At 42.7% G+C, this 15,997-nt stretch overlaps 1 protein-coding gene across 3 annotated transcripts in view; it reads right to left on the bottom strand.

Moving 5' to 3' along the window:
• The window catches only part of ttll5 (tubulin tyrosine ligase-like family, member 5), a 169,311-nt gene that overhangs the window by 79,796 nt on the left and 73,518 nt on the right, over positions 1-15,997 (bottom strand). For all 3 annotated transcript variants that reach the window (XR_013800000.1, XM_079633051.1, XM_079633052.1), the window contains 6 exons: positions 15,453-15,570; positions 13,385-13,531; positions 11,649-11,743; positions 11,421-11,542; positions 9,377-9,907; positions 5,058-5,242 (listed from right to left, as the gene is read on the bottom strand). Coding sequence is in view for 2 of the 3 variants with exons in the window: in XM_079633051.1 (XP_079489177.1) it covers positions 5,058-5,242; positions 9,377-9,907; positions 11,421-11,542; positions 11,649-11,743; positions 13,385-13,531; positions 15,453-15,570 (1,198 nt within the window). In the remaining variant the exon portion in view is untranslated. The remainder of the gene's footprint in view (positions 1-5,057; positions 5,243-9,376; positions 9,908-11,420; positions 11,543-11,648; positions 11,744-13,384; positions 13,532-15,452; positions 15,571-15,997) is intronic.

Below are 15,997 nucleotides of genomic sequence, written 5' to 3' on the forward strand. Positions count from 1 at the left end.
AGATGGGGGCAGTATACCTCACATATCAAAATATGTGATGTAGGATATGGTATTTTATAAATCACACACTATAAATATGATAAAGAAGCAGAAACAGATAGTTGCAGTAAAGTAAGATATTTTAATAAGTTGAAGAAACAATAACGATTTGTGACACACACACACACGATTTGCGCATCGCCATCATGTGTGTATTACAGGTAACGTTATTACATTGCTTCCTGATATCACGTGCGCAAACACAAATAACCTATATTTATATATGTATATACTACAGGGCCGTTGAATGCTTGTATCTGATAACCGTGAAGCTCTTGTAATTATTACTTTACCCAACCTCTCCATGTCGAGTGATGCAGTAAACATCAGACAGCGCACGTGAACCGATCATCTCTACTATAGTAAAAAAAACACGAACACTGTTGAAAGATGCAGTAGGCTACACATGACCTGTTCGCGCCACAAATTGTTCTCCGTCCTTAGCGACCGAGTCATTGAATGTGAAACAGCCGGCTGCTGTCGTCAGCGAGCAGCACTCTTCAGACAACGAGGGCGCGCGCGCCGTGTTGATACCTCCGTTTCAGTTTCTCGAACCCGCGCAGTGCGGCGGTCAGAACACGGAGACCATTCTGCCCCTAGATATGCGTGCGAAAGCATGGGGAGCGATCCCGGGCGTGTCAGAATGGGTGCTGAACGTTGTAAAACAGGGCTATGCGCTGCAGTTCGCTCGCCGTCCCCCGCGCTTTCGAGCCCGGACCGCGACGAGCGGTCCTTTTCTTATCTGATCTGATTTGTGCTTCAGAGCGCGGTGGTTGTAGGGGTCTCTTGCCAAAGGCTTCAGCCATCCTTCCGCTCTCATTCCCTGAATTGAAATGAAGTAGTGGGCTGTACTTTCCACACGATAGACACATAGACAGTATATAAGATGGACACAGCGACCCCATAGACTTCAACGGAGAAAAGTGAAGCCCATTTGAAGCACTCACTTCCTGATCGCCAGGCGAACTGCGCAGGCTCAAACTGAGCTTGAACACGTGAGCAACGTGTCTGACAGCTGTTAGTCTTCTAGTAGCTGTGCGGAGAGAAATCTGAATCATTCCCTTCCGAATCTCGCAGAGACGGAGAGCGTGAGCATTAGCTGTCCATGAGCTAGCAGTAAGATCAACTTTATCACTCTCTGTGGGCTACTCCCTTCACTTTATCGGACTTAATGCCTCCACGTTCCCCCGATTGCCTGCGAGCTTCTCTGCCGGTCTATACGGTAATTTCTCTACAGTGCGACAGAGAGTCGAGTGGTTATGACGCAATCGTTAGCCTATTTTTACAAAAACGGCTTCTACGGGGCCATAACGTAAGGTACAAGGTAATGGAGCCTTTTATACATTGTCGAGTTTCTTTAGAAATAAATAATTGACAAATGGAGTCTTTGGACGCCTCAGATGTAAAGTTATTCGCTGTCAAAGTGACGCAAAAATGAATGGGAGTCAATGGAATGCTAACAGCAGGTGAAGTTCTGCTACAATGGCGGCGCCCGCGGAGGCTTCAGTTTCCGGCGGATGGATTACCCCCTTGGATAGACATCAGGTTCAAGTACGCCCACAAGCCGTGCGAGTTATTCGTGTATTGCAGGTTGGCTGGTAGTTATGTGCCCCGCATACCGCCTCCCATGGCCGAAACTGGTATTACGACACCTGTCGGGCCGTGGCTAGTAATGCTAATGCTAATTAAGGTTGATATCTCTGCAGCACTATAACTTTACATTTTTTTAATGACATCATTGCCCTTATTTCTTCTCATTCTTTTGATGCGTGTAGCTCATTTTTTGGATATTTTTACCTCAATTTTTACACATGGCACCTTTAAAAAACGATTTCTTTAAAAGCAAATATCTTCCTTTACTTTGAACTTTGAGTGTTGTAACTTTGCAGATGTTGTTTATGATCAAACAGCAACATTACACACTAACTAAAGCTAGAAAAGTGAAATCACATTCAACCAGCCCTTTAAGCATTAGAGCGGGGAGGATAGTCTCCAGCATGACATGAACTAAAGTAAACAGCTTCTAGAGTAACGGTGTTCAGTAACATCAGCGTCAGGGAATCTGTGTGGTCTCCGGAGAAACGCTTCAGGTGTTCGACAGACAAACTGATCTCACTCCTGCACTCGTGCCAGTGTGTAGCATTCTCTTATTTATAAGAATCAATTAGTTGGAGGGAAAACTGCCTGCTATTAAATATCAAGAGAAAGCGCCTCTGTGGAGCATCTGATAATGAGACCACACACACACACACACACACACAGAGCTGCTTCCTCTATAATGCTCCTGATAAACACACTGTGTGTGTGGATCCGCCAGCTTTACTCAGACACACTCCAGATCCTACAGCCCGACAAACGCCAAGCATTATAAACACTCACACACATTTCTGTCGGGCTTATCGATGCAACGGCCAATCAGAGGCATTCGTTTCAGTGACTGAATCCTGATCACAGATCCTGTTTTTTAGTTTAGTCCAGTTTTAGTTGACTAAGGCCTGGTTTCACAGACAGGGTTTAGATTAGATTAGTTCAATTAGGACATGTAAGCAGCTTTTATACATGTGCCTTAGAAACACTACTGGTGTGAATCTAGAGACAAAACAAGGACACGACATATTTTAAGATATGCTTTCAGTTAAAAACCAATCAAACGTGCATTATAGTCTGGGATTAGACGTAAGCCTTGTCTGTGAGACCGAAGGGTAAAAGTCTGGGAATTTTACTCTAGAATTAGTCAATGAAAACTTAAAAAACTTATTTTAGTTATAATAATATATCACAATTATTTTACTCAAAATTGACATCTTGATTACTGAGCATGACTGTTGTCATTTGCGAAATTTCTGCCGCATATATGCCGCATTGTTTATGTTTATTTCAGGTCTCGCGTGTCGCGTCGCTCAGGACTCGCGTGTTGCGTAGCTCATGACTCGCGTGTTGCGTAGCTCATAACTCGCGTGTTGCGTAGCTCATAACTCGCGTGTTGCGCAGCTCATAACTTACGTGTTTCGCAGCTCATAACTCGCGTGTTGTGTAGCGCATAACTCGCGTGTTGCGCAGCTCATAACTTACGTGTTTCGCAGCTCATAACTCGCGTGTTGTGTAGCGCATAATAACTCGCGTGTTGTGTAGCTCATAACTCACGTGTTGTGTAGCTCATAATAAATCACGTGTTGTGTAGCTCATAACTCACGTGTTGTGTAGCTCATGACTCGCGTGTTGCGTAGCTCATGACTCGCGTGTCGCGTAGCTCATGACTCGCGTGTTGCGTAGCTCATAACTCGCGTGTTGCGTAGCTCATAACTCGAGTGTTGCGTAGCTCATAACTCGCGTGTTGTGTAGCTCATAATAAATCACGTGTTGTGTAGCTCATAACTCACGTGTTGTGTAGCTCATGACTCGCGTGTTGCGTAGCTCATGACTCGCGTGTCGCGTAGCTCATGACTCGCGTGTTGCGTAGCTCATAACTCGCGTGTTGCGTAGCTCATAACTCGAGTGTTGCGTAGCTCATAACTCGAGTGTTGCGTAGCTCATAACTCGCGTGTTGTGTAGCTCATGACTCGCGTGTTGCGTAGCTCATAACTCGCGTGTTGCGCAGCTCATAACTTACGTGTTTCGCAGCTCATAACTCGCGTGTTGTGTAGCGCATAACTCGCGTGTTGCGCAGCTCATAACTTACGTGTTTCGCAGCTCATAACTCGCGTGTTGTGTAGCGCATAATAACTCGCGTGTTGTGTAGCTCATAATAAATCACGTGTTGTGTAGCTCATAACTCACGTGTTGTGTAGCTCATGACTCGCGTGTTGCGTAGCTCATGACTCGCGTGTCGCGTAGCTCATGACTCGCGTGTTGCGTAGCTCATAACTCGCGTGTTGCGTAGCTCATAACTCGAGTGTTGCGTAGCTCATAACTTACGTGTTTCGCAGCTCATAACTCGCGTGTTGTGTAGCGCATAATAACTCGCGTGTTGTGTAGCTCATAATAACTCACGTGTTGTGTAGCTCATAATAACTCAGGTGTTGTGTAGCTCATAATAACTCACGTGTTGTGTAGCTCATAATAATATATCACAATTATTTTACTCAAAATTGACATCTTGATTACTGAGCATGACTGTTGTCATTTGCGAAATTTCTGCCGCATATATGCCGCATTGTTTATGTTTATTTCAGGTCTCGCGTGTCGCGTCGCTCAGGACTCGCGTGTTGCGTAGCTCATGACTCGCGTGTTGCGTAGCTCATAACTCGCGTGTTGCGTAGCTCATAACTCGCGTGTTGCGCAGCTCATAACTTACGTGTTTCGCAGCTCATAACTCGCGTGTTGTGTAGCGCATAACTCGGGTAATAACTCAGGTGTTGTGTAGCTCATAATAACTCACGTGTTGTGTAGCTCATAACTCACGTGTTGTGTAGCTCATAATAACTCAGGTGTTGTGTAGCTCATAATAACTCACGTGTTGTGTAGCTCATAATAACTCACGTGTTGTGTAGCTCATAACTCACGTGTTGTGTAGCTCATAATAACTCACGTGTTGTGTAGCTCATAATAACTCAGGTGTTGTGTAGCTCATAACTCGCGTGTTGTGTAGCTCATAACTCACGTGTTGTGTAGCTCATAACTCGCGTGTTGCGCAGCTCATAATAACTCAGGTGTTGTGTAGCTCATAATAAATCACGTGTTGTGTAGCTCATAACTCACGTGTTGTGTAGCTCATAATAACTCACGTGTTGTGTAGCTCATAATAACTCACGTGTTGTGTAGCTCATAATAACTCAGGTGTTGTGTAGCTCATAACTCGCGTGTTGTGTAGCTCATAACTCGCGTGTTGTGTAGCTCATAACTCGCGTGTTGTGTAGCTCATAATAACTCACGTGTTGTGTAGCTCATAACTCGCGTGTTGTGTAGCTCATAACTCGTGTGTTTTGTAGCTCATAACTCGCGTGTTGTGTAGCTCATAATAACTCACGTGTTGTGTAGCTCATAATAACTCAGGTGTTGTGTAGCTCATAATAACTCACGTGTTGTGTGAGGAGGCTGATGTGGCTGGACGAGCTGTACTGGCGGGCCGCCTGCTTCTCCACTAGTTTCCGCAGAGCTGATACGATGGCCTGCTGGTTACACTGAGCCTGTGACAGCGAGTGCTTCTCCTTCAGCACACCAGCAGACACAGGCCTGGACTCACTCACACTGGCCTTCTGGAGCACTGTCAAACAAACAAACAAACAAACAAACAAACATCATCACAGGCCTGGACTCACTCACACTGGCCTTCTGAAGCACTGGCAAACAAACAAACAAACATCATCACAGGCCTGGACTCACTCACACTGGCCTTCTGGAGCACTGTCAAACAAACAAACAAACAAACAAACATCATCACAGGCCTGGACTCACTCACACTGGCCTTCTGGAGCACTGTCAAACAAACAAACAAACAAACAAACATCATCACAGGCCTGGACTCACTCACACTGGCCTTCTGAAGCACTGGCAAACAAACAAACAAACATCATCACAGGCCTGGACTCACTCACACTGGCCTTCTGGAGCACTGTCAAACAAACAAACAAACAAACATCATCACAGGCCTGGACTCACTCACACTGGCCTTCTGGAGCACTGGCAAACAAACAAACAAATAAACAAACACACATCATCACAGGCCTGGACTCACTCACACTGGCCTTCTGGAGCACTGGCAAGCAAACAAACAAACAAACAAACAAACACACATCATCACAGGCCTGGACTCACTCACACTGGCCTTCTGGAGCACTGGCAAACAAACAAACAAACAAACAAACAAACAAACAAACAAACAAACACACATCATCACAGGCCTGGACTCACTCACACTGGCCTTCTGGAGCACTGGCAAACAAACAAACAAACAAACACACATCATCACAAGCCTGGACTCACTCACACTGGCCTTCTGGAGCACTGGCAAGCAAACAAACAAACAAACAAACAAACACACATCATCACAGGCCTGGACTCACTCACACTGGCCTTCTGGAGCACTGGCAAACAAACAAACAAACAAACAAACAAACAAACAAACAAACACACATCATCACAGGCCTGGACTCACTCACACTGGCCTTCTGGAGCACTGGCAATCAAACAAACAAACAAACAAACAAACATCATCACAGGCCTGGACTCACTCACACTGGCCACTTGAGCACTGGCAAACAAACAAACATCATCACAGGCCTGGACTCACTCACACTGGCCACTTGAGCACTGGCAAACAAACAAACAAACAAACAAACAAACAAACAAACAAACAAACATCATCACAGGCCTGGACTCACTCACACTGGCCACTTGAGCACTGGCAAACAAACAAACAAACAAACAAACACACATCATCACAGGCCTGGACTCACTCACACTGGCCTTCTGGAGCACTGGCAAACAAACAAACAAACAAACAAACACACATCATCACAGGCCTGGACTCACTCACACTGGCCTTCTGGAGCACTGGCAAACAAACAAACAAACACACATCATCACAGGCCTGGACTCACTCACACTGGCCTTCTGGAGCACTGGCAAACAAACAAACAAACAAACAAACATCATCACAGGCCTGGACTCACTCACACTGGCCTTCTGGAGCACTGGCAAACAAACAAACAAACAAACAAACACACATCATCACAGGCCTGGACTCACTCACACTGGCCTTCTGTAGCACTGGCAAACAAACAAACAAACAAACAAACAAACAAACAAACAAACACACATCATCACAGGCCTGGACTCACTCACACTGGCCTTCTGGAGCACTGGCAAACAAACAAACAAACAAACAAACAAACACACATCATCACAGGCCTGGACTCACTCACACTGGCCTTCTGGAGCACTGGCAAACAAACAAACAAACACACATCATCACAGGCCTGGACTCACTCACACTGGCCTTCTGGAGCACTGGCAAACAAACAAACAAACAAACAAACATCATCACAGGCCTGGACTCACGCACACTGGCCTTCTGGAGCACTGGCAAACAAACAAACAAACACACATCATCACAGGCCTGGACTCACTCACACTGGCCTTCTGGAGCACTGGCAAACAAACAAACAAACAAACAAACACACATCATCACAGGCCTGGACTCACTCACACTGGCCTTCTGTAGCACTGGCAAACAAACAAACAAACAAACAAACACACATCATCACAGGCCTGGACTCACTCACACTGGCCTTCTGGAGCACTGGCAAACAAACAAACAAACAAACAAACAAACACACATCATCACAGGCCTGGACTCACGCACACTGGCCTTCTGGAGCACTGGCAAACAAACAAACAAACAATCAGACAAACAAACAAACAAACAAACACACATCATCACAGGCCTGGACTCACTCACACTGGCCTTCTGGACCACTGGCAAACAAGCAAACAAACAAACAAACAAACAAACATCATCACAAGCCTGGACTCACGCACACTGGCCTTCTGGAGCACTGGCAAACAAACAAACAAACAAACAAACACACATCATCACAGGCCTGGACTCACTCACACTGGCCTTCTGGAGCACTGGCAAACAAACAAACAAACAAACAAACACACATCATCACAGGCCTGGACTCACTCACACTGGCCTTCTGTAGCACTGGCAAACAAACAAACAAACAAACAAACACACATCATCACAGGCCTGGACTCACTCACACTGGCCTTCTGGAGCACTGGCAAACAAACAAACAAACAAACAAACAAACACACATCATCACAGGCCTGGACTCACGCACACTGGCCTTCTGGAGCACTGGCAAACAAACAAACAAACAAACAAACATCATCACAAGCCTGGACTCACGCACACTGGCCTTCTGGAGCACTGGCAAACAAACAAACAAACAAACAAACACACATCATCACAGGCCTGGACTCACGCACACTGGCCTTCTGGAGCACTGGCAAACAAACAAACAAACAAACAAACACACATCATCACAGGCCTGGACTCACTCACACTGGCCTTCTGTAGCACTGGCAAACAAACAAACAAACAAACAAACACACATCATCACAGGCCTGGACTCACTCACACTGGCCTTCTGGAGCACTGGCAAACAAACAAACAAACAAACAAACAAACAAACAAACACACATCATCACAGGCCTGGACTCACGCACACTGGCCTTCTGGAGCACTGGCAAACAAACAAACAAACACACATCATCACAGGCCTGGACTCACGCACACTGGCCTTCTGGAGCACTGGCAAACAAACAAACAAACACACATCATCACAGGCCTGGACTCACGCACACTGGCCTTCTGGAGCACTGGCAAACAAACAAACATCATCACAGGCCTGGACTCACTCACACTGGCCTTCTGGACCACTGGCAAACAAGCAAACAAACAAACAAACATCATCACAAGCCTGGACTCACGCACACTGGCCTTCTGGAGCACTGGCAAACAAACAAACAAACATCATCACAAGCCAGGACTGTCTTTTTACCTCTCTCTCTCTCTCTCACACACACACACACAGACACGGACACAGACACACACAGAGAGAAAATGTATAAAACTTTTAGCCTTCTATGTTCAAACTGAAGTCAGACAATGATGGAGAGACTCAAGAAGAAGTGGGCTTTCCTGTAGCTCAAACAGTAGAGCGTTGGCGCTAGCAACGCCAAGGTCATGGGTTCGTTTCCCAGGGAAAGCAAGAACTGACAAAATCTGTACCTTGTTTGCAATGTAAGTCGCTTTGGATAAAAGTGTCTGCCAAATGCATAAATGTAATGTAATGTAAATGTAAGTGACAACATGTAGAAGAACAGGACATTTCTGAATAGTTAGTTGATGCATTTATGTAGCTTATGTGTAGTTATCTTCTAGTCATTGATTAGCATATTCTGTCTTGATAATCTATAAATCGTGTTCTGGGGGCGGGGTTTATGTAAATTTTAGGGTTGGTGATGTCACTAACCCGGGAGGAATGTCGTGTAGTTCCTACCAGCCGTTTGTTGTAGTCCTTAAAAAGCGATTTCTTTAAAAGCAAATATCTCCCTTTACTTTGAACTTTGAGCGTTGTAACTTTGCAGATGTTGTTTATGATCAAACAGCAACATTACACACTAACTAAAGTTAGAAAAGTGAAATCATAATCAACCAGCCCTTTTTCACAAAATCTGTAATTTTCTGTAATGTTTGCATTTTCTTCTGTCATTGGTCATGATTCTAACATTGAAATGAGGATTCGGCATTAAATATAATAATGCTATACATGTGGAAGCTGGCGGAGCACTGAACAGATACAGTGTGTGAGACTGGTCAGATTACCGTGTCCTGCAGAGGACGGCCGAGCGGATCTCGCAGGCATGAAGGTGTGTGTGGACGGGTTGCGAGCCGAGGCCCATGTGACACACGCAGGCGGTGGAGGTGTGATGGCCAGAGGATGTGGAGGAGGCTCGACGTACGGTGGAGGATCTGGGAGACAGTGCTGTAAGACGATCTGCTCACAGTCTACAGCTGGAGCGTACGCCGTCCTCAGCAGAGCTTTCCTGGTCCTGCCCACAGAAGAGTGAGTCTTGCTCGTGTTCTCTCGCAGCGCTCCTGATTCGCTCGCAGCGCTGGCTGGCACTTCGGGCACGGGGCCGTCTCCACTTTGCCTTTTGTTTCTGATGTGTCCATTCTGCAGGGAGTCGCATTTGCTGTTGTTACCGTGTTTGGATGTGCTGCAGTTTTCCGTGCTTCGGGTCGCATTACTTTGACCCTGGTCTTCTGCTAGAGTTGCGGCACTGTCTGTTATTCGGCTCTTGCTGAGTGCATTCTCTAAACCACCAGAGGCGGCCATGTTGATACATGCAGATGCTTCATGAGGAAGAGAATAATGTTAATTATTACATGCAAAAAAACCAACAACAAAAATACATTTTCTCATTACATTTTACACTCCCGGTCCAAAGTCTTTACTGTCACTTTTGCTCAACTTAATGCGTCCTTGCTAAATAAAAGTATTAACTTCCTATATTTTTTTGATAATCTTAATCTTAGCCCAATCCCAATTCTACCCCTTTCCCCTTCGTCTACCCCTAACCCTTCGCCTTCCCCTAAAGGCGTAGGGGTGAAAATATTCCCCTAAGGAATGGGACACCACTACTACACCGTTACACGTCATTATACGTCGTCGCCTACGTCACAGGAGATGCGCCGATGTTTATCACAAACTTCCAAGATGCACAGGACTTGTACACAGGACTTGTATTCTGTGGTGTTATATTAACACGTTGGAGGTACAAACCTATGTTTGTCCTATTTTGACCTATTTATTTATTTACTGTGTGAAACTGTGTGAAATACGACATTGTGTGGCGTTCATGTGCGTTCAACTCATAAATACGATCTTTACGAGATGACTTGAACACACCAATAGCTTGTGTGCTTTGTTCGGGGGAGAGGAGATATTTTTACAAACGTTTCTTTGAAGGAACTGACCGTAAATATGAACACAAGATTGAATGTAACATAAAGCAAATCATTATTTGTCGTTAAAATACTTATTAAAGCCAACAATTCTTACATTTATGGTCTCATTTTTTGCTTGGGCAGCCATTTTGCGTCTGTAGCCGGTGTATGCAGTGACACTTCTCATACCCCTTCGTTTGAAGTGTGGTCCCAAAAAATCTTCGTTTGAAGGGCTATCTGGCCCTTCCCCTCCAACCAAAAGATAATCGAGACAGCCCTTCCCCTCCAACCAAAAGATAATCGAGACAGCCCTACCCCTCTACATGCACGCACAAAACAGAGGGGAAGGGGAAAGTGAAGGGGTAAGGGGTAGAATTGGGATTGGCCATTTGTGTATCACTGTTTCCACAGAAATATGAAACAGTAAAAACTATGAGGGTGAGCAGATGAAATGAGTGAATTACATTTTTGTTATTTGTATATTGTTGCTATTGACATACAAGATTCCTGAATGTCAAACTCTAAAATCTCATTTGCGATCATGTTAACATTCAAAAACGGCGTGCAATGTTGAAAATGACAGAACCTGAGAGCTTGAAAGTCCAGGTAAACAAAACTTATATACAAATATCGGTAACACTTTACAATAAGGTTCATTAGTTAACATTAATTAATCTATTAACTAGCATGAACGAACAATGAGCAGTTAATTAATCTAATGTTAACTGATAAACCTTATTGTAAAATGTTACCGAAATATCTTGAACAGTTTCAAAGATTTAACATCTGGGTGAATAACTGACAGAATTAGCACTTTTGGTTGATCTCTCCCAGTAGGACCAGCATCTGTTCTTGAAGCATGTGTTGTGTCATGCTGAGATGGCGTGTGTGGTGTAAAACATGAGGAAGTGTTGCTCACTCTCTCCGGTCTCATCACCGCTCCTCTTGACTCTGCTGGCGTGACACTTGGTGCCCAGAAACACACTGGCAGACTTATTCTTCTGAGTGTAGAACGTAAGCACTTCCTCCAGGTCACTTTCACTGGAAGAAAAGGCAGAGACGGCCACTGAAAAGCCACTGGCAGAAGCTACAGTGAGTGTGACACTCATTCTCCTCGTGTGTCGTAGTAAAGGATGTGTTCACCAACCTCGCCTCCAGAATGAACTCCTGGAACACATCTGAGTTGATGCAGCGATCCTCATCGGGAATCTTGTCCAAACTCTCCACCATTTGCTTGGTTTCCTGAGGGTTATTAAACACAGTTGACTTAGAGGTCGTGCATTGCATTCGTTTTATATCCCTGCTGTCCACTTATAATGTTAGTTCCATTTTTTTCCACCAAAAAATAAAAATAAAATTAAAATAACTGGTGATTTTCTATTCTGTTTTTGGCCCTCTGGTTTTAACACTAATGTTTAGGGTCATGTTGCCTTGATTTTGCACTTGCACAGTTACAGTGGATATTAAAAAAAGTCTACACATCCCTGTTAAAACTACGCAAGATTGTTTCTGCCACATAATAAAACATTGCGACTTTTTATCTCACAATTGCGAGTTTACATTTCGTAATTGTGACTTTTTTTCCTCAGAATTGCAACTTTATATCACGCAATTCTGAGATATTAAAGTCAGAATCGTGAGATAAAAAGTCCCAATTACCTTTTTAATTTTTTATTCTGTGGCGGAAACAAGCTTCCATATAAAACAGCTGTATTTTTGTGATGTAAAAAATTAAACAAAACCAAATCCTATCATAACTTTTGCACCTTAAAAGTAAAAATCTCTGAAAGGTGTCAATTTGGTTTTCAGTACTTACACAGGTCATACATCGTTTCATGTTCTGCATCACAAACACAAGCTGTTTTAATGGGAGTGTGTAGAAATGTTATATCCACTGTATAATTGGCAAAGGATTCGCAGCAACATGTACAGGATACATTTTCACAGGATACATGCGTGTACAATTACAACGAGACCTGTTTCTATATAACAAAAGAGACTGTAGGTCAATTATTACTGAATGTTGGATGTGACAAAACATTGCATTAAAGCCACTACATATCCACAGAAATCAGTAGGATGACAGCGATTTGATATACACATTTGATCATCACAACCAACCAGAACACATAGCAAGGTATTTCTAACTGCTTTTAAACTACTCAATGCTTATATACACCTTCAAACCTCTTTCAAAATGCCAAAGCAAATTGCAAAGGGCCAATACAACCTTTTTTTTTATTATTCTATTTTAAAGGTTCTTAGTTTTGTTTTGTAGTTTTCTACATCCACTGTCAAAAAACTCTTATTTTCTCATAATATCCATTGCAGCATCAGCTCAATAAAAGATTCTGTCTCTTTAAACCCTGCCTTTCCAAGAGCCTGCTCTGCTCTGATTGGTCAGACGACCCGTCTGTTGTGATTGGTGATCTGAATTTCAGCTCTTCCTCAGCACTTCATTCACAGTGTGCCGATTTGCGTCGGCGTTACCGTATCGATTCCAGTCCTCATCCTCTGGCAGTGCATGCAAAGTGGGTTTCTCAAGCGTCTTCTCGACATGAACAACACGAACCTAACTCTTCCAGTCTCAGATACAACTACAGTGTTTGAGGGCGGAGCTAAGAGAAGCTGTTCAGCCAATCAAGACCACAGGTTGGCATTATGCTAAGGAGTTACAATCCTATGCAGGTAAAGCAGGAAGTGAGTCTGGAATTACTGACGACTCATTTTAGAATTTATTTTAGGAGACAACAAATCCATTCCCACCAAAGTGGGTGAAAGGTCATATCTAAAAAGCATAATAGGGGCACTGTAAGCTCTACACTGCTGTTTTCTATTTTTATTCCTTGCTTCTCTGTACAATGTGCCGGCTGATGCACACACCTCATTATAGAGATGAATGAAGTTGGCCAGCTGATGTGAGAGGATGCGCTGGCGGTCCTGTAGGTCGAGCTGGCGGCTGGGCACGGTCACACACATGTCCTGATGAAGATTACTACTTGCTCTCTGGAGGAAGCGAACAACCAGCTCCTGCACAAGCACACACAAGACAAGCTGACATTACACTTCAAATTGCGCAAATTGAAATAGCGAATTTTAAAACACACCCAATGGAAACATGTCAATTTCGCAAAAACTCCCATATATCGCAAAAAGTTGTTACGCTCGCATGAGGAGGTTTTTCAGGCAATTTAAAAAAGGAATATTTCGCAAAACTGCAATGGAAACAGTTTCTGCGCATCTACAGGTCAGCTGACGTAGATGATGCGGTGTGTTTGGACAGAAGACGAGACAGATTTCTTCATTAAACTCATTAAAGACAAATGAATTACAGGAATACTGGATTCTAAACCACAAAGAAATGCCAGAGTTTATCAAGATCTCGAAGCAGAAATGAGTGAGAAACTCCTCATATGAGCCGCTCTCAGTATAAGAGGCTTTTCTTGACATTATTGCTGTGATAACACGTCTACGTCTCCTTCTATTAAACATAATGTCTAGTGCGATGACTGAGATATACTATGTATGATCAGGGTTTGAAATGAACACCCGCCAATCAGTGAGCAGGACCAGACATCTCATGAAGTGTGTGAGAGTTGACACTGGCCTTTTCACTGCCGTTAACCTCACTTTGATATCAAATGATTCATGTTTTACACAGATGAAAAAGCTATAATTGAAGTATTTGGTAGATTGATTTGATATACAATCGTGTGCTGCTATTAAAGTATATCTGCATCATGAAGTTGTGGTAGATTAGGTGGTAAAGGTATGGGCTGCTAAATGTGAAGGTTGATGGTTCCAAATTACAGATTAAAAGGTTGGGATAATTAGGATAGTTTAATGTTTAATCTCTAAAAGATCACGTGACACTGAAGACTGGAGTAATGGCTCACTGAAAAAAATGCTTTTCTTACTTAGTATTTTGGTTTTGTTTCCAGTCCAAATATCTAAAAATTATTAAACCAAGAAGCGTTTACTAGAGAAGTAAAATGACATAAGAAATTCTATTTTGTTTTAAGATAAAAAGAAAGTAATTTAAGTCATTTTGGCTTAAAACAAGCAAAATTATCTGCCAATGGGGTAAGAAAAAAAATCTGAATTCGAATGGAAAACGAAAAAAATCTTAATTCAAATGGAAACCAAGAATTTTTTTCTTACCCTATTGGCAGATAATTTTGCTTGTTTTAAGCAAAAATGACTTAAATTACTTTCTTTTTATCTTAAAACAAAATAGAATTTCTTATGTCATTTTACTTCTCTAGTAAACGCTTCTTGGTTTAATAATTTTTAGATATTTGGACTGGAAACAAAACAAAAATACTAATTAAAGAAAGTATTTTTTGCAGTGAGCAGCTGAAAAATCTGTTTTTTTTTTTAAATAGATTAAAGTTGAAAACAGTTCATTTAAATTATTACTTCACAAGTACTTTTTTATTGTATTTTTGTTCAAATAAAAGCAACCTTGGTGAGCAGAAGAGAAAAAACATGTTTTTTAATAATTTAATGTTGACCATTTATGGGGGACTGACAGTATACTTTTTACTGTATGGAAAAGGGCAACTTGAATCTTATTTTATGTTCCACAGAAGAAAGTAATTTTTATGCTGATTTTTTACCAAAAATCACTCAATCAGGTGAACACTGTCAACCTTTCACATTAATACTACTAAAACATTACAATAAACTATAAATAACTGAATGCACATTCCAAGACCAATCAGAGTGTTGAAAATGTGCATGCATGTTCATCGCTCTAAATGAGGAAAAGTCACTCAATATTAAGGATAACATCATACCGTAGGTTAACCAGCATTTCTATGCGGGTCAAACTGACCCACAACATTAAATGACGACAGAATGCTCATTTTTGAAGGGAGCTTATCCTACAATTGTGAAAGACTTGCACGTGTGTGAAACAGATATCTGAGTAAATCAAGACATGGCGTACCATCTGATCGTGCTCCTTCTGAGTCCAGGCCGGGCTTCTGTGGGCTCTGCTCTCGGACAGCAGGCGCAGATGCACACGCTGCAGGTACGAGGAGAACGCCATGCGGGCCTGCACTTTACTGCACACAACACCACAGCGTAAAACAGCAGAACAAGCTAACCATGCAAAGCACATGTATGTTTACAATTTGATGGTAGCCATTGATTTCCATAGTAGTTTTTGTTTAATCAATGGCTACAATCAACTGATTGATTAGGGTGAGTAAATGATGACAGATTTCATTTAGCCTCTTTCTTTGTATTTACAGCACCCACTCGTGACAGTCTGCTTTAAACAGTTGTAAATATTACACTGATCAACACTGTCACATGCATAAGCACAACATGCTGAATCTTCAATATAATTAACCCTGTAAAGCCTGCATGACATATACAAGTTTAAATATGTGTTTTTGTTGAGTATCATATTTGATGCATCAGGCTTTTATGGCTCATATAATCAGATGTAGTGAGAATACGGAGGAAAAAAAACAGCTCAGTTTTATT

This window comes from Phoxinus phoxinus (assembly GCF_949152265.1).
Source record: "Phoxinus phoxinus genome assembly, chromosome: 13".
Lineage (NCBI taxonomy): Eukaryota > Metazoa > Chordata > Actinopteri > Cypriniformes > Leuciscidae > Phoxinus > Phoxinus phoxinus.